Source organism: Cryptomeria japonica, chromosome 6, assembly GCF_030272615.1.
Source record: "Cryptomeria japonica chromosome 6, Sugi_1.0, whole genome shotgun sequence".
Lineage (NCBI taxonomy): Eukaryota > Viridiplantae > Streptophyta > Pinopsida > Cupressales > Cupressaceae > Cryptomeria > Cryptomeria japonica.
The window spans coordinates 551,577,233-551,603,449 of record NC_081410.1 but is presented as its reverse complement, the minus strand read 5'-3'; the positions used below and the strand labels follow the sequence as shown (position 1 = coordinate 551,603,449).

Genomic DNA, 26,217 nt, shown 5'->3' with positions numbered 1-26,217 from the left:
TCTGATACCATGTTAGTTTTCATGATCAGATTAACCATAATAAACAGAAAACTAAAGTTGCACAGTAAAGCATACAAATAGAGGATCACACAACACAAAAGCTACCCTGGGAAAACCTCCCTCTTGGAGGAAAAACCCAGCAACAATAGATCCTCAGATCTAATTATTATTCTGAAAATGTAGATTCACTTACCCAGCTAGGGCACAATACAACAACAGGAGATAATAGATAAGATCAGACTTATCTCAGTCCTTAGAATGCATGAAATCACAGTGCTGATTTGCAAGCCTTTACACAGAAATCCGTTGTCCTTTGATTGTGCTTCACTACCCTTCAATGGTGGTTTGTTATCCTCTAATTGTCTTCGCAGTCATCTTCTTGTCTTTGCTGTCATGGAGAACAAGTTTGCTATCCTCAATGTGTATTCATACTAGCACAGCAGATGATGTCCTCCTTCAGTCAGATTTCACATATGGAGGAGCAGAGATAGTTTGTTGATTGTGTGTGGTGTATGTATCAAATGATACTTCATTTGCTTGTATTTATATATGATTAAACTCCCTTAATCACCTCCAAGTCGGCTAGGAGGTTTTGGTGCCAAGGTTTATTTGAACCACATTTATTGCCGCCCAACTTGGGGCCTATATCCTTCACATGCTACAAAGTAACGGTTATAGGGTCGGCCCTATAATGAGGTTTGCACGTTACATATTGGTGAAGCCCTATCCTTGGGCGTTGAGCTGGAGTATTACGCGTTTGGCAAAGATTAGAGGGCCCAGCCCTATTTAAGTTTTGTTGACGTGTATTTTGTACACAATCATACACAGAATAAAATACCAATAGGCATCTTATCCTCTCTTGAGAAAATAGTCTCTAACTGCTGAAGATTCGCGTAAAGGATCAGTTAGGTAGACTCCAAGGTTCTTTGATGTAGGGTCTCTACGTGTGGACAAGCTCCAGTGGTATGATGTGATTTGCTGGGATCACAAGGGGACTTACATTGAACTTCCGATCTGCTTTGCTGGACACAGGCTCTTACTGACTTAGATTTGAAAAATGAAAAAAGGATAAGGGCGAAGAGAGGATCTAATCCTAATACTAAGAATGTAGGAGCAATGATTGATTTTGATGAAACTCTAACTAGGTCTTGTTTTGACATCAATGGAACATCTACACAAGACTAGTGCGATCTTCTATGGGAAGCTTTATGATGTTCAAATCATCACCGCAGGCATAGATACCATCCAAGTTGATGCATATCAATGAAGAGGCAACAAATTGAAATTGAGCTTAGGCTGAATGATTCCAGTTGACTACGCAAGGCAAGTTTGCAATCAACAAACTGCTAGTAGTATGGATGTACGAATTCCACCATTAATCAATCACATTTCCTCCATTCATCTAATCATCTACCATCTAAGATTGAAGACTCAACAAGAAACCATGCAAATTGCAAGAAAAACGACATATTTCACCATTACTTCAATGAAAATGGAGTTTGTTTACAATCAATGGCAACAATTTCTTGCCTTGTCCTCCTATTCTACTCTAATTGCTATTCTATCAACTATATTCTAACTCTTCCAACTATTTACAACTCTCTCTAATCATCCTTTACAAATGAAATGTTTGGGCTTATATAGTGCCCACAATACAATTTGATGGCTTAGATCAATTCAAGATCAATGGCCAAGATTTTACAATGAAAACCCTAATTAGGGTTTGTTACAACCATTACATAACATTTAATGTTTGACCAATGATAAAATTGTATTGCTTGGACACATGTCCCTTTTAGAAAAATTGACCAATGGATAGCCAGGGTAGGTACATCGGAGTTTGTGCCACCTTCCATGAGTTAAGTACATTGAATCTAGACATGCTGAGATGGACTTCACTGATTGGAGAAGTGATGACTAGGACGCCACCTCATTTGATACTTGGAACTTGGTGGATATTCATCTTGATATTGTTGAGAAACTTGCTTTAATTAATTCCTCTGGATCTATTTTGCTTCTTCAACGAGCCCTTGTTCTAACTCCTTGCGTCCTTGATGTGCAGGAAGATGATGTACCTCGCCTTGGAACGCTGGATTGCCCTTGATGATGTTAGTCCAAAGAAGGTCGTCCATGTCCTGGCTTGATCGTCCTGGCGAAGGCCGTCCTGGATCCGGCTTGATTTTCCTTGATGAGACCTCCATTTGATGCCTACACAACATTTCAAAATTAGTACCATGATTTTGCAATACATAACATAAATTAGAGAGCAATTTTTTTTTTAGGAAACTTAATGATAAGTCCTTTATTAATCATTTCCTAAAAACGACTGAGCTAAGGCAAAACAAAATTCCAAAATTCAAAATTAAGGAAATGACGATGAACAATTCAAAATCAAGACAATAAAACCAATATCGCCATACCTCAGGAGAGAGCTAACTCTAGAATGCAAAATGAGGAATTTGCCTAGGCAAAAATCAAAATTTAAAGCCTTTGACTTGATCTTGAAGGATAATGAACGTCCTCTTTATTAATTCGCCACCCTTGGAATCTTTGATGTGTTCTTCAATGTCCTTGGCAAGTTCGCCTAACTTGAAACTTCAAGTTCGCCTCTCCTTTGGATAGTAGTTTCGCACCACCTTTGATTGAATTCGCTCCTCTTCTTGAATGATAATTTCGCCCTTCCTTTGTATGAAATTCGCTCCTCCTTTGCCTTCTCCAAGTTGCATATGAGAGATGATAAATGATGATGTGAAAATGAAATAAACACCTTCCTTTATAGGCGCTCACCTTCATATTGACCTTAGGCCGACTTTTTGCAAAATATAGCAATTAAAACGATTTTTAAATAAATAATAAACGCCGACCTTGACAAAATAAACCCAAGCGCTCCCTTTTGATTTTTATTAAATTAATAATTAATTATTAAATGCCTTTATTTTTAATTAATAAATTTCGATTTTTTACAAAGGCAAAAAATAATTAATAAATACATACCATGCGCTATTTAAATGCTTTTAATTAAATATCGATTTTTTTTTCTAGCATTTAAATAAATTTAAAAAATGTGTTTTAAACGCCAAAATGAAAAAGTGAGAAGATACGTACCTCATCGCCCTGGTCCCTGACTGAGGGACAGGAGCGATCCATCAATTTGGTCATGATTCTTGCAATTTTTACGTCCAAGGTCTTCATCCTTACGTCCAAATCGCCATTTTAGCTGGGTCCTTTGAGTTAGATTGACTTGCATGTGTGAATGAGTGCCTTTGGATGTAATATCGCCCTGGTCCCTTCCTGAGGGACAGGAGCGATCCTAGTGTCCTGGCTCAAATTTGCAAACTTTTGATCTTTGTTCTTCATTCATTGTCTTCCAAAGGACGTCCTTGACCATGCCTATCTTTGCCTTGTCTTGGTTTTGACGGAACATGAGTGTTTTAGTAAAAATGGCTTTGGTCCTTGTCCAAAGGACAGGAGCGATATGAGCTTTTTAGCATGTTTGACAATGTTTGGACGTTCCAAACTTTGATATATCACTTTCAAAAGACGCCTTGGACCTCTTGCGACCTTGGAAAACCTTGACCTCACGTAAATTTTGAGAGACTTGGCCAATATAATCAATATCGCTCTGGTCCCTTCCTGAGGGACAGGAGCGAACTTCAAGTTTTTAAGCTTGTCCTTGCGTTCTTCAACTTGCCATTACCTTCAATGCGTGAAATGACGTCCCTTGATTCCTCTTGGTGGCTTGATACTTGTTAAACTTTCAAAATCTTGGTCTTTATGGAAATTTCGCTCTGGTCCCTTCCTGAGGGACAGGAGCGAATTAGGATATTTTAGAGCAAATCCCTCAATGTGGCGATCCTTGTAACTTTGTACTTGATGGAGATGCTTCGAAACGTCCTTGGTACCTTGTTCTTCGCCTTGGAGTGTCCTGATCTTGGAGGGACGGCAATATAATCATCATATCGCCCTGGTCCCTTGGAGAGGGACAGGAGCGATCTTGGCTTTGTATGCTTCACTTCACTTTGCTAGCTTCCAGATTTATATTCAACGGGTTCATAATGCGTCCTTCCATTCATCCATGCCTTGGAATCGGTCGTAACTTGGCGAGAAAATCATCTATAACAAAAATCGCTCTGGTCCCTTCCTGAGGGACAGGAGCGAACTTAAGCATTTTGGTCCTTTGTTGACGTTTGATAATCTTCAATTTGTCTTCAACGGGTTCGATTGACCTCCTTTCTTGCCTTCGAACATAAAATTTGCTTGATCTTTGCCCAGATCGTACCTTATGAAGAATTTCGCTCTGGTCCTTCAGTGAGGGACAGGAGCGAATTTGACCCTCTAGGCAAAAACTTCATCATTTCATTGTTTTTGATCAAGTCTGGATGCTCTATCATGCTCATTTCGTCCTTCACCATGCCTTTGATGTCTTCGATTCGTCCAAACAAGGTCAGGAATGGCTCAACTAAGCATTTTCGCTCTGGACCCTTGGAGAAGGACACGAGCGAAATTTGACTTTTCGCACTCTCGATCAGGACAATTTTAATGGAATATAACATTTAAGTATAAGTGACATTTCCTTCTATGTTTCTTCTTTCTTATACTTTAAGTTATATTCCATATATACTTTCAGGATGTTTGAGAGTGGTTTCAGACCTCCAGGAGTTATATTGCAAAATCTAGTTTTTGGAGGTTTTTCAGTTTCCAGACTTAGTCAAATTTCAGGATCAGGACATTCCAGACTTAGCCAAATTTCAGGATCAGGACCTCACTCAAGCCGGACTTGCTACCCTGTTGATCTCCCCGACAGCACTTCAAGTTATATTCATTTGATAAAATGTACCTCTTTGGACCTTCTCACATCGTCAAGACGTTAAAATCTTGCAAGGACAAAGCAAAATTGGATTTGTAGCTCCGGTCCTTCACTGAGGGACAGGAGCGATTTAGGCAATTAGCACTGTTATGGACGTCCCAAAAATCTTCAATTTATATTCAACGCATTTATCTCATGTTTTTCCTTGTTTTTGAACGTAAACTTGCCTTGACCTTTGTCTGGATTTTGCAAAATGAAGGAAATCGCTCTGGTCCCTGGGAGAGGGACGAGAGCTACAAGGTACCTCGCCCTGGTCCCTTGGAGAGGGACAGGAGCGATATGGTCAATATAGGTCATTCTCCTTCGTTTTTGCATATCAAATTATATTCATTTGGCAAAGTATCTTCCTTCGGACGTCCTCAAATCATTAAACTTTCAAAATCTTGCAAGGACAAGACGAAATTTGAATTGTAGCTCCGGTCCTTCACTGAGGGACAGGAGCGATTTTCCTCCTGGAGGCATTTCTGTGCTCATGAAAATCTTCAATTTATATTCAATGGAAAGATCTCGCCTTTCTCCATCACTTCCAATTCGTAATTCATCTTGACCCTGCAGGAATAGTAAAATATTTGAAAACGAGCTCCCGTCCTTCACTAAGGGACAGGAGCGATTTTGCTCCTACAGGCCAAAATAACATGATTTTACACATTTTAACACTTCACAAGGCGAAAACAAATCATTTGAGATGCCTAGGATCAAAAATAAAAAATGTCAAAATTTGGTCAAAAATATTCAATTGGACAAAAATTCACATTTCATCTTTAACACTTAGACAAATTTAAGCTCTGCATCAACATTCCAATTGAAAATTAGACCATTCTGGCGAATTCATTTCATTCAAAATTTGCATTCTAGAAAAGGAAATTCAAAAAGCTCTCAAAAGCGACTGGATTTTGGTCCGAAAAGACGGTAATTAGAACCCTAAGGCTTGACCCTAAATCCAGACAACTAACAAACTAACAAAACCCTAGAAAAAGCAAAGCGAAAACGAACAAAACGAGCAAAAAAACATGGGTCCCCATTTGCAATGGGGCGATGTGTGAAAACGTCACAACAAGTTTCCACGCCACCTAAATGAATAGGTGCGATTTACAAAGAAAAGGGCCCAGTCCTTTTGGATGGGTTCTAATGTTGCCTTGCGGCAATTAGAACCCATCTCCTATTTATTTTCACCCTAGTTACAAAAACAACAAATTCATCTGCAAATTTTTTTCAAGAAAAATTAACAAAAAATAATATTTTAAACATTAAAACAAAATAAATTCATCTCCACGGTTTTCCATCATTTTAAACATTGATAAAAAAAAACACATAAAAATAAATAAAAAAACTATATAAGTTGGAAATCCTTACCTATAAGGTCTTCTTTTGCAAATCGTGCCGCAAAAAACCCTCACGTCCTCTAAAAATTGCGATGTAAAAAACCCTCATGTCCTCTGCAAATCATGTTTAGGGCTTTCGTTTTTCATTTTCTCATTTTCTCCTTTTTGACCCACATTTTAATGCGTGGCTTTATTAAACAGCAATTTCATTTTTTGGGGGGGCATGTTTTGCTGTTCCCCATGAGCAGTCGGTGCAAACTCTACGAGTCGCATGAGCTGAGCTAGTGAGTACTCGTAGATTTTTCGGTATCGGCAGGTCGCGAGTAAACTTGCGAGTCACTCGCAGTGCCAAAAAATCTGCAAGTGCTCACCGGCTCAGTGAGTACTCGTGGAGTAGTTAAAGTATGCATGCACACACGCACGCACACACACACACACACACACACACACACACACATATATATACATACATGTATATAGACATGTACATATATGTATACAGATACATGCACACACACAGATATATACATGATCTATTGATATATATATACAGAGAATATTCAATTTTTGACAGTTGCATTTTACCTGTCTCTTTTGCCAAAGTATTCACCAGTGTTCTCTATACAAATTACTGTAGCTAACTGGACTATTGGGAGTTGTTTACTTTTTGTGGATCATACACTTTGTGGAGGGAATCAAATTTTCTCAAGTTTTTACAAAAGCAACAACCAAATTTTATGAATTCTGACAAATAAAATGAAAAACAATATTGAGTGCCATGCAATGTAGTGGTTTTAGGCTGTTTTGCTGCTTGGTTGTACCTGAGCATGCTGAATTTTGGCCACATTTTATAAACATTTGTTTTTGATAGCTTACATGCCAACACACATTTATGTCATCCTACCTGGATTATGATTATGAGAATAAACTTGTACTCTAATTTTGAACCAGAAGTATCACGGTCACCAACAATCTGCCCTGTTCAATGTGGGCATGCCCTGGGTGCTGCAAAATGCACCTGGGTATGGTGCAGGTTATATCCAGTTGAATCTGCACCGGGAATGGACTGGACCCAGATCTGGGAATGTTTTGGTGAACTGGTAACTTAAGTAGTATCAGTTGAAGTTGTAGTTCATCCTCGCATATCAATACAATAAGTTTAAAAAACTTGTTCTAGTCATTTCTCCCTCAATCACAAGTTGTCACCTGACAAACAAAAGCCTGCACTAAACTGTGATGTAGTTTATAGTCCATTTCAATAGAAAAATCAGCAGTGATAAATGATCTAAGGAGGATCAATTCTTCTGGCTTTTCAGCCTTTGATTGAAACAAATATTTTATGCAAAAATTATTTCCTATGAAACAAATTCTTCCTTTTTAAAACCACATTCTCAGCTATAAATTGGCTTTCATAAGAAGTCAAAACGCCTTTAAGTGGTAAGCTGAATGCATAAATTAACTTAGCTAGAAGCAAGCATATTAAGATTAAGCCCAAGTCACTTGAAGTTCTCATTCCTGCTATTTTTCATGTAATACATGGTATGAAAAAATAATGTATACCTAAGGGACTTCCTACTGGAGTCCTCTTAGGTGTGATCCACAGGTAAAAAAAGAACAAGTCTGGGAAAGGAAAAAGAACAAGTCTGGGAAAGGAAAAAGAAAAACACCTTGGAGGAGCAGTTCGTAGGGATCTCTGACACCAAACTTTCTGAATATTTCAGATTCCCTTATGGTATATCAGAGGCATAGACAGGCCCAACAATTGCCAATTTCTCAGAAAAGCAATCAAGGGTGATCATGTACAGAATACCCAGTATTATTGCAAGAAGCTACTAGAACAAGTAATCTTAGAAAAATAAAAAATGCACATAAATATGGGGTATCAAGCACCTTCGTCAATTCTAACTGGGTATGCTTACAATGATCCAATAGGATCATGCCAGATATATTCTATAAAACAACCAATCTTTCATATGGGGGATGGTTCCATATGAATTGCTAATAAGGTTTATTGTAAGTAACATCTTTATCTCATCTTATGAGAATAACAGAATCACCAAATACTGGAATACCTCACTGATTGGGTAATCAATTATCATCTTCAGCATTTTTTTTCTCATCCTAATTGAGGGTTCTAACAGACATAAATATCCTGAAGAAAGAACGGGTTAATGGGTTTTTAATCAAAGAAAAGCAGATGCACTCATCACTACAGCGCTTTGACTGAAATTGCCTTTACTCAAGGACCATACGCTAGGAGTGGTTGAAGGCAAGGAAGCAATTATATTGCAGAAAATCTAGACATTTCTGATTTCTGATAAATGGCTTTTCGAATAGACAAGTGAATGCTAGAACAGTTGACTTCACTGTCTTTGCCCACTGGTCAATAGCTCTAGAAACCACCAGAGGATCCTTAGTTCTTACCTCAATTCAGATATGAAAGCATGTGGCTTTCTTATCTAGGATTCACCCATAATTTGGGAAAATGGTGGCAAGAGGCACACTGTAAAATCTCATCAAATGTGCAATCTTATGGCAAAATTCATCATGTCAAAATGAGACTTGGGTTCTGGAACAAGCATGAATTTGGAAATATTTTTCCATAATGGGCATCAATCAAAATCAATATAGGATGGTTTCAGAGACAAAATCTAGGGCAGTAGCTTCTCCCCTACCTTGGGAGCATGAGAACAATTCCTTGTGCACAAGCTATCTGTTTCGAAGCCAAAAGAACATTATTGGGAGTACAATCTCATGAGCAGTAAGCATGAGATCTTGAGGCTAATTTTTCCAAAAGTTTGTCTCAGAAAACTTATCAACATAGTGCAGCAATTTGAAACAGCCCATGGGATAACTATCTGCTTTCCTAGGAGATGATGTGCTATGCCACATAATTTTTCAGTGCTATTGTATGCCTAATAGAAGACCCTGGCACCATGCAAAAGATCCAGAAGGTGTTAACAAAAACATCCCAAAACTAATTAGGGATGAAGATAGTGACACTTCATGCAAGCAATATCATATAATAGAACTTTGAACTCGTTGAAGAAGATTTTCTAGAAGTTATTGATGAGTTTAGATGAAATAAACAAGTTTTAAAAGCATGAATGCCTCTAAGCTTGGTTAATCCCTAAAAGAGGTCCATGCAAACAAGCTATACCATTATAAGCCAATAGTGTTGTGCAACATGGTCTATAAAATTGTGTCCAACTTAATTATCAGCAGGCTGAAATTGATTTCAAATGTCCATTTTTGGCCAGAATTCCAATTTAGGGCATCTCCTTTTCTTAACACACATTCTCAGAGAAATAAAACGGTCAAGCACTTACATCAGTAAATTCTATCAGGCTTGACGACAGTAAATTAAGAAAAGGAAATCTGATGTTATCTTTGCCTATGGTCATGAAAGAAGACGGAAATATTTGATATCTTGGAATTCAAAAAATATAATTGTCTTATGAAATATCTAGGCTTCTATCTTTAGTGAAACAAGGGGATGCGTCCACAGCATGTTTTGGGGAATCCTTTTTCTGATATGTTTCGGGACGTGGGAACACCTAGGGGGACATCACCAATTTTTGAAAAAATACAAGGGACATCCTGGAAACAAGGGGACGTCCTAGAAAACAAAGGGGATGGTCAGCTATCCCTAGGATGGGCAGGGATTTCTTTGACATCTCCCAACTGTCCTGGGGACGGCCAGCTGTCACCATAAAAAATTAATATTTAAAAAAAATAGTAAGTCCCCCAAAAAAATTCACCAAAATTGCCTTTGGTTTGGTTAGGGGGAGCTACACCTAAACACCTTGCAATCAACTGGCCTTAAGACCATTGGTCGCACCTGGTGCATACAATTCACCACCATGGTACTCGTCATCAACTGTTTAATCAATGCTGGATAAAGAAAACTGACTTCACATGCCAACAACCCCCACAATCCATCTCACCTTAAATGATGAGGAAATAAAATTAATTTTTCTTTGTTTTTGTATTTTCATATTGTAGTTGACGGTAAAACTTGCAGCCTTTGAGCATTTTTTTGTAATTTGTATACTACTATAATTTCTATTTTTTAGAGTCACATGGATATTGACAATGAATTATGAAAGCAATTAATATTTGTCATTTGCTAATTTGTTTTTGTTTGACTCTCATGTGGAGTCGCAATTCAACACAAATGTTATGCATTAAGGTTCCATAATGTATGTGGTGATAGCTTTATCAATGTTACCGTATTAACATTTGAGATTTCCCTGTATATTTTAAATTTTCCCTTTTTATAAAGCTGTCCCCTTTGCTATCTACTGCCATCCCCAAAAATGGCTCGAAAGAAAAACCATCTCTGAAACTTGTTGCCCTGTCCCCTGCCATCCCTATCCCAGAAACTTAGGTTAACATAGTTCTATCTTCATCCAAAAGTTATCCAATTGCCAGTCATATGCAACTTAAATTATCTAAATCTGCACATCTCTGTCTGACATTTTATGGTCAAATCCAATTTCTTAAGGCAGTTATCATCTATCTTCTTACTTCTTCCCATTTCAAAACAAGCTGAGGCCAAGATTGCATCTATTTAAAGAAAATTTTCAAGCCTTCCGGTCTTTTTTCTCATTTTCTCTGTCTGGTATTTTTGTTAGTTTTTCTTGGGCTCTTTAATGCTATCAAAAGCAACTTCAAGGAAACAATCAAAGAGAAGATAAAAGTGTTAATCTGGGTGCATGGTTTTGAGAAATACCTAATTTGGACGAGGTATCAGAATTTGAATTCATTGTGGGCATAGTACATAAGAAAAATGGCTCCTCCGAATGAGATATCCTCGATCATAACACTTCCCATAGTCAAACCAAAAATGAGCTGGGCTTCAACTTTGAACGACGATTCTAACATCAAACCAAGTAAAACTCAATCAAGTTTGAATGCTCCATATCCCTTTAGATTGACAAATTTGTGTCAAATCAGGGTGTCAAGGAAACCAAAGTGTCAAACATACTGGCATTTGGTAGAAGTCCTTCCTTGCAGCAGTTATCTATAAATAAGAGCTTTGATTTGTCTAAGTGCCATTTTTATTTCATCCTGCAAAGAAAGATCAAGGTGTTTGAGAGGTAAAAGAAATTCGGTATACAATCATATAAGGAGCATGCACTACAAAAGACCCAGAAAGCATAGCAGGCTGCTATAGCGTTCACGGTACTTAACGTGGAATACAAGATAACAGGGATTTTTTCATCCACATCAGGTTAATTTTATCACTCTACATGCCCAGCAAGCTCTGATCTACCAGTACTGGATACAGATATATTCTGCCATGTCACCTTTTGATTCTAGCAGTGATTACCTTGCTATCCCTAACTGTATCAAGCTGCCCTGTTCAGTTCCAAATTTACATATTGAGGTGGGTAGTTTCAAAGAGATAGGAGATGTCTCACAATGCCTTAGGAGCCTCTCCTCTCTACTGTCTGTCTGTGTGTCTCAGTATTCAAAAGACAATTACCATTCTTCTAGCTCTTCTGCCTGCCTTTCCTCCTGAAACACATCCACTGAAGGGAGCTTCCTAATTTAAGTCTGTGCCTCTTGAGCAATGCCAAGCTACCCTACTTTTCAATCACCTTTATCAAAAGGCAGCAAACCGCACTTTTCAAGCCTGCTAGCACAATTGGTGTTATTCTCACAAAATTCCTGCCTTCTATCGCATTCTCAAAGATGGTTCAACCTCGTCCTTTAAGCCCCTTTCACCTCCCTTATTTAAATTGCTGAACCACAGCATTGTGTGTTTATCAGTCATTTGGAGATATGAGTTTCCTTGGGTAAGGGAGATGGGGACAGAGACAAGAATGCCATCATGTAGAAAACTTCATACACTGGTTCTTAGAGATGGGAAATTCTGTAGTTGAAAGTTTTTTCAGTTTCTGATATATTTGTATTTTTTTGCAGGTGCTTCATTGACTATCTGAAAACTTGTTCCTTGTTGCCCGTTGTGACTCTTGGGAATAGTATTCGTGTATTTATATCATTTCAATACAAGCACTTCAACATACAATTTTATCAAAACAAAGGAAATCGCAAGCGATAGCCTAATTTAATTCATGTTGTCATTTTATGACACTTTTGGTCCATCAGTAAGAACTGATCAGAGATATGTTCCATGGACCAGCGCGGCCCCAGTTGATCAGGGTGAGAAGAATCATGAAGTATAAAGTGTTGCCTTGTTCGGAGGAAGTTCCTCCCTTGGCCTTTGAAGTTCTTTTCTCTTTGCCCTTGTCTCTTTCCTTCTTCCTTTTCTGAAACTCCGGAACCTCGAGGTCCTGAAGTTTTTTGCCTTAGCCACTTTCTTTCCTTCTCCGTAACTCCGGAACCCCGAGGTTCCGAATTTCTTTCCCTAGCTTAGCCCCTCCTCTCCTTAGCCTTTCTCTTTTCTCCTTTGGAACTTCGGAACCCCGAGGTTTCGAAGTTCCTTGTCCCTTTTCTCCTTCCCTCTTCGGAACTCCGGAACCCTGAGGTTCCGAAGTTCCCTCCCTCTCCATAGCCTTTCTTCTATCCTTGCTCGGAACTTCGGAACCCCGAGGTTCCGAAGTTCCCCTTCTCTCTTTAACCCTTTCCCTCTCTATCCTGGAACTCCAGAACCTCGAGGTTCTGAAGTTCCTTTGAGCAATTCCTTGAAACTCCGGAACCCCGAGGTTTCAAAGTTCCTTTCCTTCTCTTCCTTTCTCTATCCCGGAACTCCGGAACCTCGGAACCCCGAGGTTCCGAAGTTCCTTGCTCCTTCCCTGTCTTCCTCACTTTGGGAGTTCGAGCTTCCGAAGTCTTCGGGCTTCCTTCCGGTTGTCAACACTTCCGGATGGTGTGATCGGCACTCAAGGCTTTTAATGCTCTGACAGTTTTGGTGACTTGTGCACTTTCTTTTATGGAGCCACAAGGGTGCATTAAATGTTTTTGGCAGGATTTCCATCACAGAGGTACGGGGCCATGCTTGGTGACTTATGTCATGTTTGACTTTGGAAGGTCAGTCAGTCCACCTTCCTCAGAATTGCCTTTGGTGGTATGGCTAGGTTGCTTGCATGTACAAGCCAAGTGCATGCACTTCCCTGTGTTTCCAGACTGACATGCATGGGTCATGATCACCATTGTAACCCATTTTTCTATATAAAGGTTGTTAAGCCTCATTGGAAAGGGTTCTCTCCCTGCTGCCTTGAGCTTTCTTATGCTCTTTTCTTTTCTTGAAGACTTGTAATCTTTTTTTTACATTTTTGCAAATGTAAGATTGGCTTTTGACCTCGAATTAATTGAAGATCACCATTCTTGCCTTTTTTCAACTTATTCATGTTGTGTATGTGTTCTTACCCCCATTATAAGTGTATGTTTGTGATTTTCTTTCACATGTATGCTGTGTTAGCTTGTTTTCTGAGTGTGACTTGTGGGAATCCTTCTCCCCTCGTAACACTTATGTGATGTCCCCTTCTAGTTGACATCTGTCAGCTGGGTAGATTAGCCTATCACTGACCCTCGTAGGCTGATGAAGTTGGTTAGAGGATCCTCCGGAGTTTGATTCTTCATCTTCAGAGTGAGCACTCTAGGATTGGTTTTCGTTTGAGGTCTCTAGGACTCTATTTGAGATACTTTCTATTAAATATTAAATGGCGAACTTTAATGTTTTAATGTTTTAAAAGTCACTTTAAGTTATAACTTAAGTGAGGGTCTATTTCTCATCAAATGGGGCCAATTTTTATATTAAATTGAAAGTGATTTATTTTTGATACTTCAATAGTAAAAAATAAATAATAAAAGTCAAAACATCATTTAATGCGAAAATCGCACCTTTATTGGGAATCGTGCCAAACCCTAAGAGGAGAAGATAAAAGAAGATTTTAGGTCTTTTTTTTATTATGCTGAGTTTTGATATTTTGGATTTGAGCTCTGAGAGGAGTTTTTGGCCAAGGGTTTCAGTAGAAGCTTCTTCTGCAGTGATCGGAGGTATCGGTGCAGGAAAACGTGGGATTCTTGTACATCAGCATTAGAGGCTGTGAAATATTAGTTGATCTTGCTTATTCAGTTGGTTTCATTCAAGGACCAAGTTTGTGCTAATTGATTAGAGAGTCATCGTCAATCTTCATTGATTTGATTGCAATAGTGAGAGGGAGACAAAGGTAGGAGAAAGAGGATATTATTGGTTGACTGTGGAGACTTTTACGACTGCTTGGGAGTTGCGCCAATCACCTTAAGGAGGCTGCGATCTGCATACTGGAGAGTTGCAAAAAAATATTAAAAATAGGTAGAAGGTGCTCCTAGCCTTGACTTTCCCATCAAGCTATCATGCAAGCTGTTTGGGCCAGTCTGGAATAAATTACAGCGTGCTGTCATAATGGACTGTGTATGGCCAGCAAGAAGGAAATAAGAGGTTTCAAAATTTTTTGGTATTTATCAGCTTCCTCTTTAGCATTGTTTGTTTATGTATTGAGGATAAATGAATGTTGAATGAATGTAATAAGGGTTTGGTCAGTTTACTAGCAAATAAAAATTGATTTCTAGCAATTTCCCATAGTTGCTTTTTGAGCTTGTAATAGTCAAAATTATACTTGCCGTTCAAAAATTTGCAAAGAACAAACTTAAAACGCAATAGGTTCAACTAAACCTTAGTTGTCAGAGTTGACGGCCTTTTGAGTTTCTTACAGTGGTATCAGAGCTAAATCCTGCCATCCTAATGGCTTAGCAGTTACATGCAGTCATAGGAAGCGGGTTCACACAGGTATTACACACGCAGAAGAGCCCTCCTTGAAGGAGAACAAAGCATTAACAGGCAGTCAAACACTATGGGTGACAGGCATGCAGGCACTCCACCCAGAGGCCACAGAGCTGAGGATGAGGACACGAGAATTTTTTAGGACTATGGCTACGGGGCAGTAGTAGGTTGCTCAGGCTTTAGAGGAACTCACCACCATGATGGAGCGTATGAATCCTCCAAACCGACCCAATCAAGACCCAGAGGATAATAGAAGTGTAGCCAATATTCCTAGACCTCACAAGGCAGCTACACACACAGTTGACAGGCCTTCAAGGCCTAATTTCTTGGTAGAGGAACCTGAGGATGTTGCTAGAGTTGAGGCAGAGCCTGTCTTTGTTGATAATGTTATGACGGTATATGATGAGTGGAGTCTTCTTCCACCTGATGTTAGGTAGAATCTAAATTTTGATTAGTTCATGAGGCAAAACGGGAGGTAGAGAGAAACAGACAAGAGAGGAGGCCTCGTTTCCAACATAGAGATCTTGAGTTTGCCACAAGCAAGCTCACTCTACCTTATTATGATGGCAGCGGTGCAGTTACAACTAGGTCCTGGATACATAAACTGGATACATACTTCACACTGAGACCCATGATTGAAAGGGATGCAATTAAGTTTGCAACCTTACACTTGGACGGTACTGCACGAGTGGTGGCATAATGGACTCATCACTCTCCAACATGATGAGATTACCACCTACCGGGAGTTTGCTGATTTGTTAGTAGAGAGGTTTGATAAGAAAGATCCTGAGTCTTACTTCCGGGAGTTAGCATAGCTGAAACAAACAAGGAACTTGGGAGGCGTACGTTTCAGAGTTTTTGAAATTGTCATGCATGGTAAATAACATGTCAAATCAGCGGTTAGTAGTCTTGTTTATAGAGGGACTCATGGAGCCTTTGAGAGATTGGGTCAAAGCATTTGATCCCCCAACACTTCTACTTGCCATTAAAAAGGCACAAAGTATGGATGTGACAGCCACCCAGAATAAATTTGGGTCAAAAGGATCAACGTCTTTCAAAGATAATAAGAATTTCAGCGAAGGGAAAGAAAAATCAGACTTTAGAAATGATTACAAACCAAAGCCAGCAGCCCCCCCCTAAGATCGTGAGACACTTAACGATTCAAGGCAGAAAAAACTATGTTTTTATTGCAAAGGTCCATATGATGCTAACTATGACTGTCCTTTGAGGCCTAAGGGCAGGGCAAACAGAATACTGTGGGCATATTATGAAGATTCAGAATCTGATCATGAAGGTCAGCCTGCTGGTTATGATGATTTAGAGGCTGAAAATGACACACAGGGGCCTCTGAGACTTGACAAGATGGATGCAGAAGGTGATGAACACCTTAAGGAGGCACTTCTCACGAGTATTCATCAGGAAGGGTCATTTAGAATGAGAGGAGTACTTGCTGGTCAGAAAGTTATTACCCTGTTGGATACTGGAGCCACACAACTTTATTGATGCCAGGTTAGTGGAGAAGAGAGGAATCCAAACGAAGGAGTTTGAGGGCATCTGTGTGAGGGTGGCAGATGGTTACATTTTAAAGTGTAATAGGATGATTGCACAACTCCCATTGCGTGTAAACAATTATGAGTTCAAAACTGATTTCTATGTGGTTCAGATGGGTGATACAGATTTGGTCCTTGGTATGAGGTGGTTGCATGAACTAGGCAAGTTTACACTTGACTTGCAAGAGATGGAGATGTCTTTCATTGTTGATGAAAAGACACATGTGCTGAAAGCGATTAAGGACAGCAACTTTAGGATGATTACACTCAGGCGGATGGAGAGGCTTGTACGCCATGATTAGACTGAGTGGGCAGCAGAGGGTATGATCATGCCCATACAACAGGATGCTCAGAAAGTTGAATATCATCCTGACATTCAGATACTGAGAACCAAACATAACAAGGTTTTTAGTGACATACCATCAGGGAGGCCACCAGATAGGGGTTTTGAGCACATCATTGAGCTAGAGGAGGGTGCAAAGCCAGTAATGATTACTCCAATATAGACATCCGAAGCGCCTGAAAGATGAAATAGAGAAAACCATACAGGAGCTTCTGGCCATGGGACATATTCGGCCTAGTAAGTCCCCCTTTGCTTCTTCAGTTGTTTTGGTGAAGAAGAAGGATGGCACATTGCGGATGTGTATTGATTACAAGGTCCTTAATAAGCGGACGATCAAAAACAGATATCCCATTTCGCGTATTGATGAGCTCATAGATGAATTACATGGGCCCTGTTATTTTTCAAAGATTGATTTGAGATCAGGCTATCACCAGATTAGTGTCCGTGAGCAGGATATTGAGAAGACTGCTTTTCGTTGTCATTATGGACATTTGAGTTTGTGGTTATGCCATTTGGGCTAACCAATGCTCCTGCTACTTTCCAGTCCACAATGAACAAAGTCTTCAGACATCAGTTGAGGAAATCAGTATTGGTGTTCTTTGATGATATATTGGTTTATAGTTGTACTTGGGAGGATCACCTCAGTCACTTAGATACAGTTTTGAGCATGCTGAGTAGGGAGTCCTTATATGCTAAGGAATCCAAATGTGACCTTGGAATGACTGAGTTATTGTACTTGGGCCATATTATCAGTGCAGAGGGAGTGCGGATGGATCCCGAGAAGCTCTGTACTATTGTAGATTGGCCTACTCTAGTGAACCTTACTCAGTTGCGTGGGTTCTTGGGCCTATGTGGTTTCTATCGCCGTTTTGTTAACGGGTATTCACGCCATGCGACACCTTTGACAGACTTGATGAAGAAGGGTGCCTTCTTATGGACTCTCGAGGCCCAGGAGTGTTTTGAGAGTTTCAAGGAGCTCATGACTTCATGTCCAGTACTTGCTATACCTGACTTCTCGAAGTCATTTGAGTTACAATGTGATGCCTCTGGTGAGGGCATTGGGGCGGTGCTTATGCAGGACAAGCACCCTATTACTTATGAGAGTAGGAAACTCCATGGACCTGAGAGGATTTGCAACATTTATGATAAGGAAATGTTGGCCATAATGCATGCACTGGCCAAGTTTAGACAGTACTTAGTGGGCAGCAAGTTTAGACATTTCCTTGGGCAACGTGACTTAAATGACAGGCAACAAAAGTGGGGTCAGCAAACTTCAGGCTTATAACTTTGATATTTCCTATATCGAAGGCACACAAAATGTAGTTGCAGATGCCTTGTCATGTCGTCCCCACCTGAATTCTATGGTCCAGATAGCAGAGTATTGGCAGCATATTATATTGGCACAATATGCCAAAGATAGCTGGGCTGCAGGTGTGGTAGAGGGGTCGGTAGTGGACAGCGGGTATACAGTTGTAAATGACTTGATCATCTACAAGGGGAGAGTGTACTTGATCCCAGGATCAGAGTTGAGGAGTAGGGTGCTGCGGTTCTTTCATGATGAACCGATGGCAGGACGTCTCGGGTTTTTCAAAACCTACAGACAGGTTCGTGAGCGCTTCACGTGGAAAGGGCTCAAGGCGGATGTTCTACAGTATGTTAGAGAGTGCCCTGTTTGTTAGCAGAATAAACAGGAGCATGCATATCCTGTTGGTTTACTTCAGCCACTTCCAATTCTTGACAGGAAGTGGGAATGTTTGTCTATGGATTTCATCACAAGGTTGCCAAGAACATAGGGACGTGATTGCATATTTGTGGTTGTGGATTGTTTGACGAAGTATGCTCACTTCTATCCGATCACCACCACTTATTTAGCTATTCAGGTAGCAGAGTTGTTCTTCAGAGAGGTATTCAGATTACATGGCTTGCCTCAGACTATTGTCAGTGATAGGGACACTCGGTTTTTGAGCCACTTATGGCAGGAGCTTATCAGACTTTGTGGGACCGAGCTTACACCGAGCACTAGTTACCACCCTTAGACTGATGGCCTGACTGAGATAGTTAACAAATGGGTGGAGGGATACCTCAAGAACAATATTTCAGGGCAGCAAAAGGCGTGGGTGAAGTGGATTTACCTCTGTGAGTATTGTTACAATACCACTCACCACATGTCCATTCAAATGACACCATTTATAGCACTGTATGGGTATGAGCCTCCTAGTTTCATTGACTTATTGCTGAGTGACAGTAGGGTGCCTAGTGCGGGAGACATGATATAGGAGAGCTAGGACATTGTGAAGACTCTTAAGGAAAATATAGCCAAGGCACAAAATCAGCAAAAGCAATATGCTGATTAGAAGAGGATAGAGAGGTCATTTGAGGTAGGAGACATGGTGTATTTGATGTTGCAGCCTTATCGACAATCTACTCTCAGGAGGAGTGGAGCAGAGAAGCTCAAGCCACGATATTATGGCCCTTTCAGAGTAACCAGGCGTATAGGTGAGGTGGCTTATGAGTTGGATTTACCGGCAGATAGCAGAGTACACAATGTGTTTCACGTGTCACGTCTCAAAAAGGCGTTGGGACATCGTATTGTTCCTTCTACGGTTTTACCACCCCTGGATGATGAGGGGAAGTTGATGCTTGTACCTGAGGCTATCATTGAGTTCAGGGAGAGGAATTTCAGGAGACGTACTATCACAGAGTACTTGGTGAAAAGGAAGGATTTGCCGGTAGAGGATGCAACTTGGGAAAGAAAGGAGATTTTACAGCATCCGGAGTTGAGATTGCTTGAAGACAAGCAATTTCAGGAGGGGCGGACTATGATGTCCCCTTCTAGTTGACATCTGTCAGATGAGTAGATTAGCCTATCATTGACCCTCGTAGGCTGATGAGGTTGGTTAGAGGGTCCTCCAGAGTTTGATTCTTCATCTTCAAAGTGAGCACTCCAGGATTGGTTTTCGTTTGAGGTCTCCAGAACTCCGTTTGAGATACTTTCTATTTTTAGCAGTCCTTCTATTTATAACTAGTGGGTTGGGTAGGGACAGAGTATGGTTTGGCAGTCTCCAGTTCTGATGACAGGCAATTTTGATGGATACTTAGAGAGATATTAATATTTAATTACTTTAATTAAATATTAAATGGTGAACTTTAATGTTTTAATGTTTTAAAAGTCACTTTAAGTTATAACTTAAGTGAGGGTCTATTTCTCATCAGATGGGGCCAATTTTTATATTAAATTGAAAGTGATTTATTTTTGATACTTCAATAGTCAAAAATAAATAATAAAAGTTAAAACATCATTTAATACCAAAATCGCAACTTTCTTGGGAATCGCACCAAACCCAAAGAGAAGATAAAAGAAGATTTTAGGTCTTCTTTTCATTATACTGAGTTTTGATATTTTGGATTTGTGCTTTGAGAGGAGTTTTTGGCCAAGGAATTCAGCCAGAGATTAGAAAATCGCTTGAAACTCGCTAAACTCGGCGAGTTCGAGTTCGAGACATGCTCGCCGAGTCTCTGGAGCTTGAACTCGGACTCGGTCGAGTCTGGCAAGTGACTCGCTGAGTTGGCGAGTTTGGCATAAACTCGCCAAACTCGGCGAGTCCTGTGCCTGGGACTCGGTCGGCGGCAAGGCCCAAAAAATGCATTTTTTAAAGTTTTTTTAAAAATGAATAATCTCGTCTTTGTTCACTACAACCTCCGCCTGAGAATGAGAAAAATCAGGGTTACAACATGTCAACCAATAGAAAAATAACACCTGATGCCTTTACTAAATAATAAAAGTCTTTTTGGCCTCGTGGGGCGCTGCCCCTTGACCCCACCTTGGGGGCGCTACCCCCAAACCCTCGTTGAAAAATATGGGGGGAAACTGCGTTGATAGAAGTAGGGAAAGTTTAACCTCCGAGTCTGACATTGATTGGATCGACCAGGTAGATATAGAGGCTAAGGCTGTAGCCATGGCAGAAGAGGAGCAGAGAGCACAAGCAGAGATAGGAGATACTGATAGTGACACAGATGTTCCTGATGTTGGTGAGCATGGCATGGTGTCACAGGTAGCGACTATGGCTGCCGAATCATCCAGTTTCTACCTTAAACGCCTTCGCAGGGGGCTAGGGTGAGAGGGTGCACGCTCCTTTGAGCCATAGGCTTGTAGTTGTATTTACCTTTGGTATTTGTTCGGAACATTTGATGATGATCATATGATGACATGGATTTTTTATTCCATGAGTTTTGTAATATTGTATACATCTGACAATATTTATATATTTATGTTTGTTATTTCCTTCAGCTACAATTTGCGTTTATGCTAATGTGATTGATGTATACTTGTGTATGTAATTAAATGAGCCGAGTTTGATGATGCTATTGTGTCTTTAAGGTGTATTCAATAAAGGGTGCATGAAACAAGTTTTAAATCTTTAAAAATCTCTAAATTTTTTGAGTTTTTCACTTTCCTGAGTCCAGCCGAGTCTAATTCCGAGTCCGAGTCCCGTTTCTTTGGTTTCAGTAGAAGCTTCTTCTGCAATGATCGGAGGTATCGGTGCAAGAAAACGTGGGATTCTTGTACATCAGCATCAGAGGCTATGAAATATCAGTTGATCTGGCTTATTCAGTTGGTTTCATTCAGGGACCAAGTTTGTGCTAATTGATCAGAGAGCCATCGTCAATCTTCATTGATTTGATTGCAGCATTGAGAGGGAGACAAAGGCAGGAGAAAGAGGATATTATTGGTTGACTGTGGAGACTTGTACGGCTGCTTGGGAGTTGCGCCAATCACCTTAAGGAGGCTGCGATCTGCATGCTGGAAGGTTGCAAAAAAAATTTAAAAATAGGTAGAAGGTGCGCCTAGCCTTGACTTTCCCATCAAGCTATCATGCAAGCTGTTCGGGCTAGTCTGGAATAAATTACAGCGTGCTGTCATAATGGACTGTGTATGGCCAGCAAGAAGGAAATAAGAGGTTTCAAAATTTCGTGGTATTTATCAGCTTCCTCTTTAGCATTGTTTGTTTATGTATTGAGGATAAATGAATGTTGAATGAAAGTAATAAGGGTTCGGTCAGTTTACTATCGAATAAAAATTGATTTCTAGCAATTTCCCATAGTTGCTTTTTGAGCTTGTAATAGTCAAAATTATACTTGCCGTTCAAAAATTTGCAAAGAACAAACTTAAAACGTAACAGGTTCAACTAAACCTCAGTTGTCAGTTTTGAAGTGTTGAATTTGTTCAACACTTGCACCTGGAGTGAGAAGGAAGCCGGCCTTCTCCGGAGATTCAACCCCCTTGCGCAAGGTCCCACTCTTCGGGGTTGTTTCCATGTTTCACAAGGTTGGTGAGTTGATAGGTTAGCAAGGGTGCAAGCTTTTGTGATAACAATTCAGTTCACAGAAAATATTACTTATGATGTCAAATTGCACTCTTTTTCATTTGTTGTGTCAAAGTTGGGCATCAGATTTGAGAGTCTTGTGAAAATCTTTAATGGGTTATTACACCTTAATAGTGTATTCTTAATTCTTAGTAACAACCATGTAAAGATTATCTTATATGCATATATAATTTTGTGCCTGCAATTCCTATTGTTGCTACTCTTTGCTTGTTTTAGGCGTCTCCTTTGCATTGGAATGAGCCATAATGATTAAATTGAATCTTTTGTGCATATTACTTTCATTAGGCTTACACTATTCTTTGGAGTTGGGATCTTGTTAGTTTACATGCTTACTTTTTGAGATTTTCCTGTGATGTTTTCTAGTGTCTTTTGTTAGGGAGCCATTTTTCTTCATTTAAATATTTGTTAGTTATAATTTTGTGCCTGCAATTCCTATTGTTGCTACTCTTTGCTTGTTTTAGGCGTCTCCTTTGCATTGGAATGAGCCATAATGATTAAATTGAATCTTTTGTGCATATTACTTTCATTAGGCTAACACTATTCTTTGGAGTTGGGATCTTGTTAGTTTACATGCTTACTTTTTGAGATTTTCCTGTGATGTTTTCTAGTGTCTTTTGTTAGGGAGCCATTTTTCTTCATTTAAATATTTATAGCTAGTATCCTTTTGCCAGCGAGCTTCTTTCACTCTTTCTTAAAAGTTGGTAGATTGTTTATAACTGATTTTCTTTAAGTTTATTTTCAACGATTATTTTTCATCTTTGTGTTGTGTAAAAGCATTTTTGAGCTACCTTAGTTCCAAGGACCTAAACTAATTCTATTTGTGGAAAAGAGAACTTCAAATATCTAACTACATCCTTCTTCATTGTTGCAACATCTCAAGTCTGGTGTCACATCTTTTTGTTCGAAAACCCTAATAGGTTGTTATTAATCACTAGTGTTGTCCATATATAGATTGTGTTATGGGCATATTTATTTTGTATCTGCTATTCCTTTAGTTGCTACACTTCATCTGCTTGTTTTACATTTCTCCTTTGAATTGAAATCAGCCATCAGCTTCTCCATGAGTAATTTGATTTGGTTTTGTGCACATTACCCTAATTAGGAACACCTCATTATTTGTTTGGAGTTTGGACCTTGTTATCATGGTCAACTTATATTTAAATACTTCCTTTCTGAGATTTTCTCATGAAATCTTCTGGTGCCTTGTGTTTGGTTGCCAATTGTTTTTCATTCAAAGGTTTTTAGTGAGTTCCATTTTAACTGGGAGCATGCTTTTGCTCCTCCAAAATGTTTGATAGGCTGTTTTCAGCCAATTTTCTGTAGGTTATTTTCAACAATTTTCTTCATCTCTGTTCTGTGTATTTAAACTTTTTGCGTAACTTAGTCCAAAGATCAACATGTCGTTAACACGGGAAATAATAGAAATAGCTCTTTTTACTGTACTTGAATTTTCAAATATATTCCCAAGAAAGAGGATGTTGGTAATTATGTGAAACCCTTTCAGTGTTTCACTTTTACTTTTTAGCAATTTTCAAGCTTTCTAAAGGGAACGCTTCTAGGTTAAATGGTTAAAAAATGTTCAATCCACTGACACATTTTGTTTGTCCTTCCAGGTTGAGCTGCTTATTCTAGCCCATCATTTCTACAAGTCCTCTGCATGCCTTGATGGAGTAGACGTCCTTGTGGCACTTGCAGCAACTCGTGTTGAATCGTATGTTGCAGAAGGGGACTTCTCATGCTTGGCTCGTTTGGTAACAGGAGTCAGCAACTTCCATGCTTTGTATTTCATGTTAGATATTCTCATAGAAAATGGTCAACTTGAGCTGCTCCTTCAAAAGTATGCAGTTGCAGATGCGACAACAGAATCAGCAAAAGCTATCCAAGGGTTCCGGATGACAATCCTTTCAGCACTGAAACATTTCAATCCTGATGATCTTGATGCATTTGCCATGGTTTGTATTCCAAATGATAACTTTCTGTTAGGCTTTTACAATAACTTAATTTTTTGGTCTTATGTGCTTTGTGAGGGAGATTAGAAATTGCTTTACAATGACGAATATCCTTAGATGACTGCTGAATATGGCTTTGTCCAAACACAGTTCTTTTCAGCAAATATTGAATCCTGTTGTAAGCAATTAATAAGTTTTTTGGTATTCATGATAGCTTGCTTTCTGTTAGAACAGCTTTTGAATAAGTTAACGTAGATGAACAAAAGAATAATGTTAATGTCCAAAATATAACAAAAACATTTGTTTTAATTCCCTTCTTAGGCCAGGTTTGCCAAGTGTTTTACTACAATTGTCTATAGCATAACCTTTTGTACCAAATAGTTGGTTTTTTATCTGTATTAAATACCCCCTTGCTCTTGAACACAAAGATTGCATCAGTTCTGCAAGATCTAAGAACAGTTGTGTCCACCCTTAGTACGTTCGTAGTGTTAATTTATGTTTTCCTATATGGTATAGGGAACATAAAAGAAATTCTGAAAGAGAAAAAACAAAGTACCTCCTACCTGCTGAAAAATGTTCTCCACTTAATAACACCCTTCCAATTGTGGCAAACAGTACAATATTCCCTCAGCTATGAAAAATGACTGAACCATTGTGGAATTTATGCCTCCAGGGATCATTCAGGGAGTGGCTATGGCTTATAGTAAACTAAAGGAAGTTATCCCAAAGTTCTCAAATTCAATGATTATGAGGATACCAGTGTTATTTTAATAATTCTAACTTTTGACCTGTTACTTTTGCTGTCAATACAATATTTTAGAAATTCTAAATTCAAAATTTTAATCTGTTACTAAGGCAGTCAATTTAACAGCATGTGTGTGTGGTTGCCCATTAGAAGCAAGCTTATCAATACAAAATTAGAAGAATAGAGAAATTAGCTAATCTTTCACTTTGGAACAGGTCTATAATCATTTTGACATGAAACATGAAATGTCAGCTCTTTTGGAATTACGGGCCCGTAAAGCCTTGGATCAGTGGCTTCAGCAGGATGATAAAGAACATAGTGAAGAATTACTAGAAATGATGGGTTTCTATGTAGAAGCAGCTGATGTTTACTCAAGCATAGATGCAGGAAACAAAACAAGACGGTCTTGTGCACAAGCATCATTGGTTTCTCTCCAAATACGAATGCCAGACACCAAGTGGCTTAATCTTACTGAAACAAATGCACGGAGACTTCTTGTTGAACAGTCTCGGTTCCAGGAAGCACTAATTGTGGCAGAGGCATATAATTTGAACCAATCAGGAGAATGGGTCCCAGTATTATGGAATCAAATGCTAAGGTCAGATTTAATAGACCAGTTCTTGGCCGAATTTGTAGCTGCACTTCCACTTCCACCAAACGCATTTATGGAACTTGCACGGTTTTATCGAGCAGAAGTTACGGCCAGAGGTGACCAGTCACAATTCTCCACATGGCTAAATTCTGGAGGCTTGCCACTTGAGTGGGCAAAGCATTTAGGAAAGTCATTTAGAAGTCTTCTCAGACAAACACGTGACGTTAGACTTCGTATTCAGCTTGCAACAACAGCAACTGGTTTTCCAGATATTATTGAGAAATGTATACAAATATTGGATAGGGTGCCAGAAACTGCAGGTCCTCTTATCCTGCGGAAAGGACATGGTGGGGCATATCTTCCCCTCATGTAGAATTATAACTTTCAGATAGTGTGGCCAATTGTTTCATTCATGATTGGATACAGCAGAAACTCAGATTGTTTTGAAATGCCTATCAAATTCTGTTCACCCACAATTGTAGCATTGATCTTCTTGAGATGTATAGTATCTTTGTCCCATCATCAGCATTGTCGAGTTTGTAGAGTATGTGTGAGTTTCTTTATCAGTGCCATTAATAGTGTACCAAATATCATATAGATTCTCTTCTGTCTAACCTGTACCCCAAGGCAGCAGAGGCAGTATGCAAGTATGGTTGATTTTATGTTACCTGACTTGCATTATCTAGGTGTATATTGGCTTTCAGTGAAATATACGGTGGTATAGTTTGCCA

General features: G+C 39.4%; 1 protein-coding gene across 3 annotated transcripts in view; it reads left to right on the top strand.

Annotated features, from left to right (window-relative positions):
- LOC131041273 (uncharacterized) overlaps positions 1-26,008 on the top strand; it is a 162,680-nt gene extending 136,672 nt beyond the window's left edge. For all 3 annotated transcript variants that reach the window (XM_057974304.2, XM_057974306.2, XM_057974303.2), the window contains 2 exons: positions 23,814-24,152; positions 25,110-26,008. In XM_057974304.2, the coding sequence (XP_057830287.2) occupies positions 23,814-24,152; positions 25,110-25,859 (1,089 nt within the window). In that variant the 3' untranslated portion in view covers positions 25,860-26,008. The remainder of the gene's footprint in view (positions 1-23,813; positions 24,153-25,109) is intronic.
- Positions 26,009-26,217: the final 209 nt, after the last annotated feature.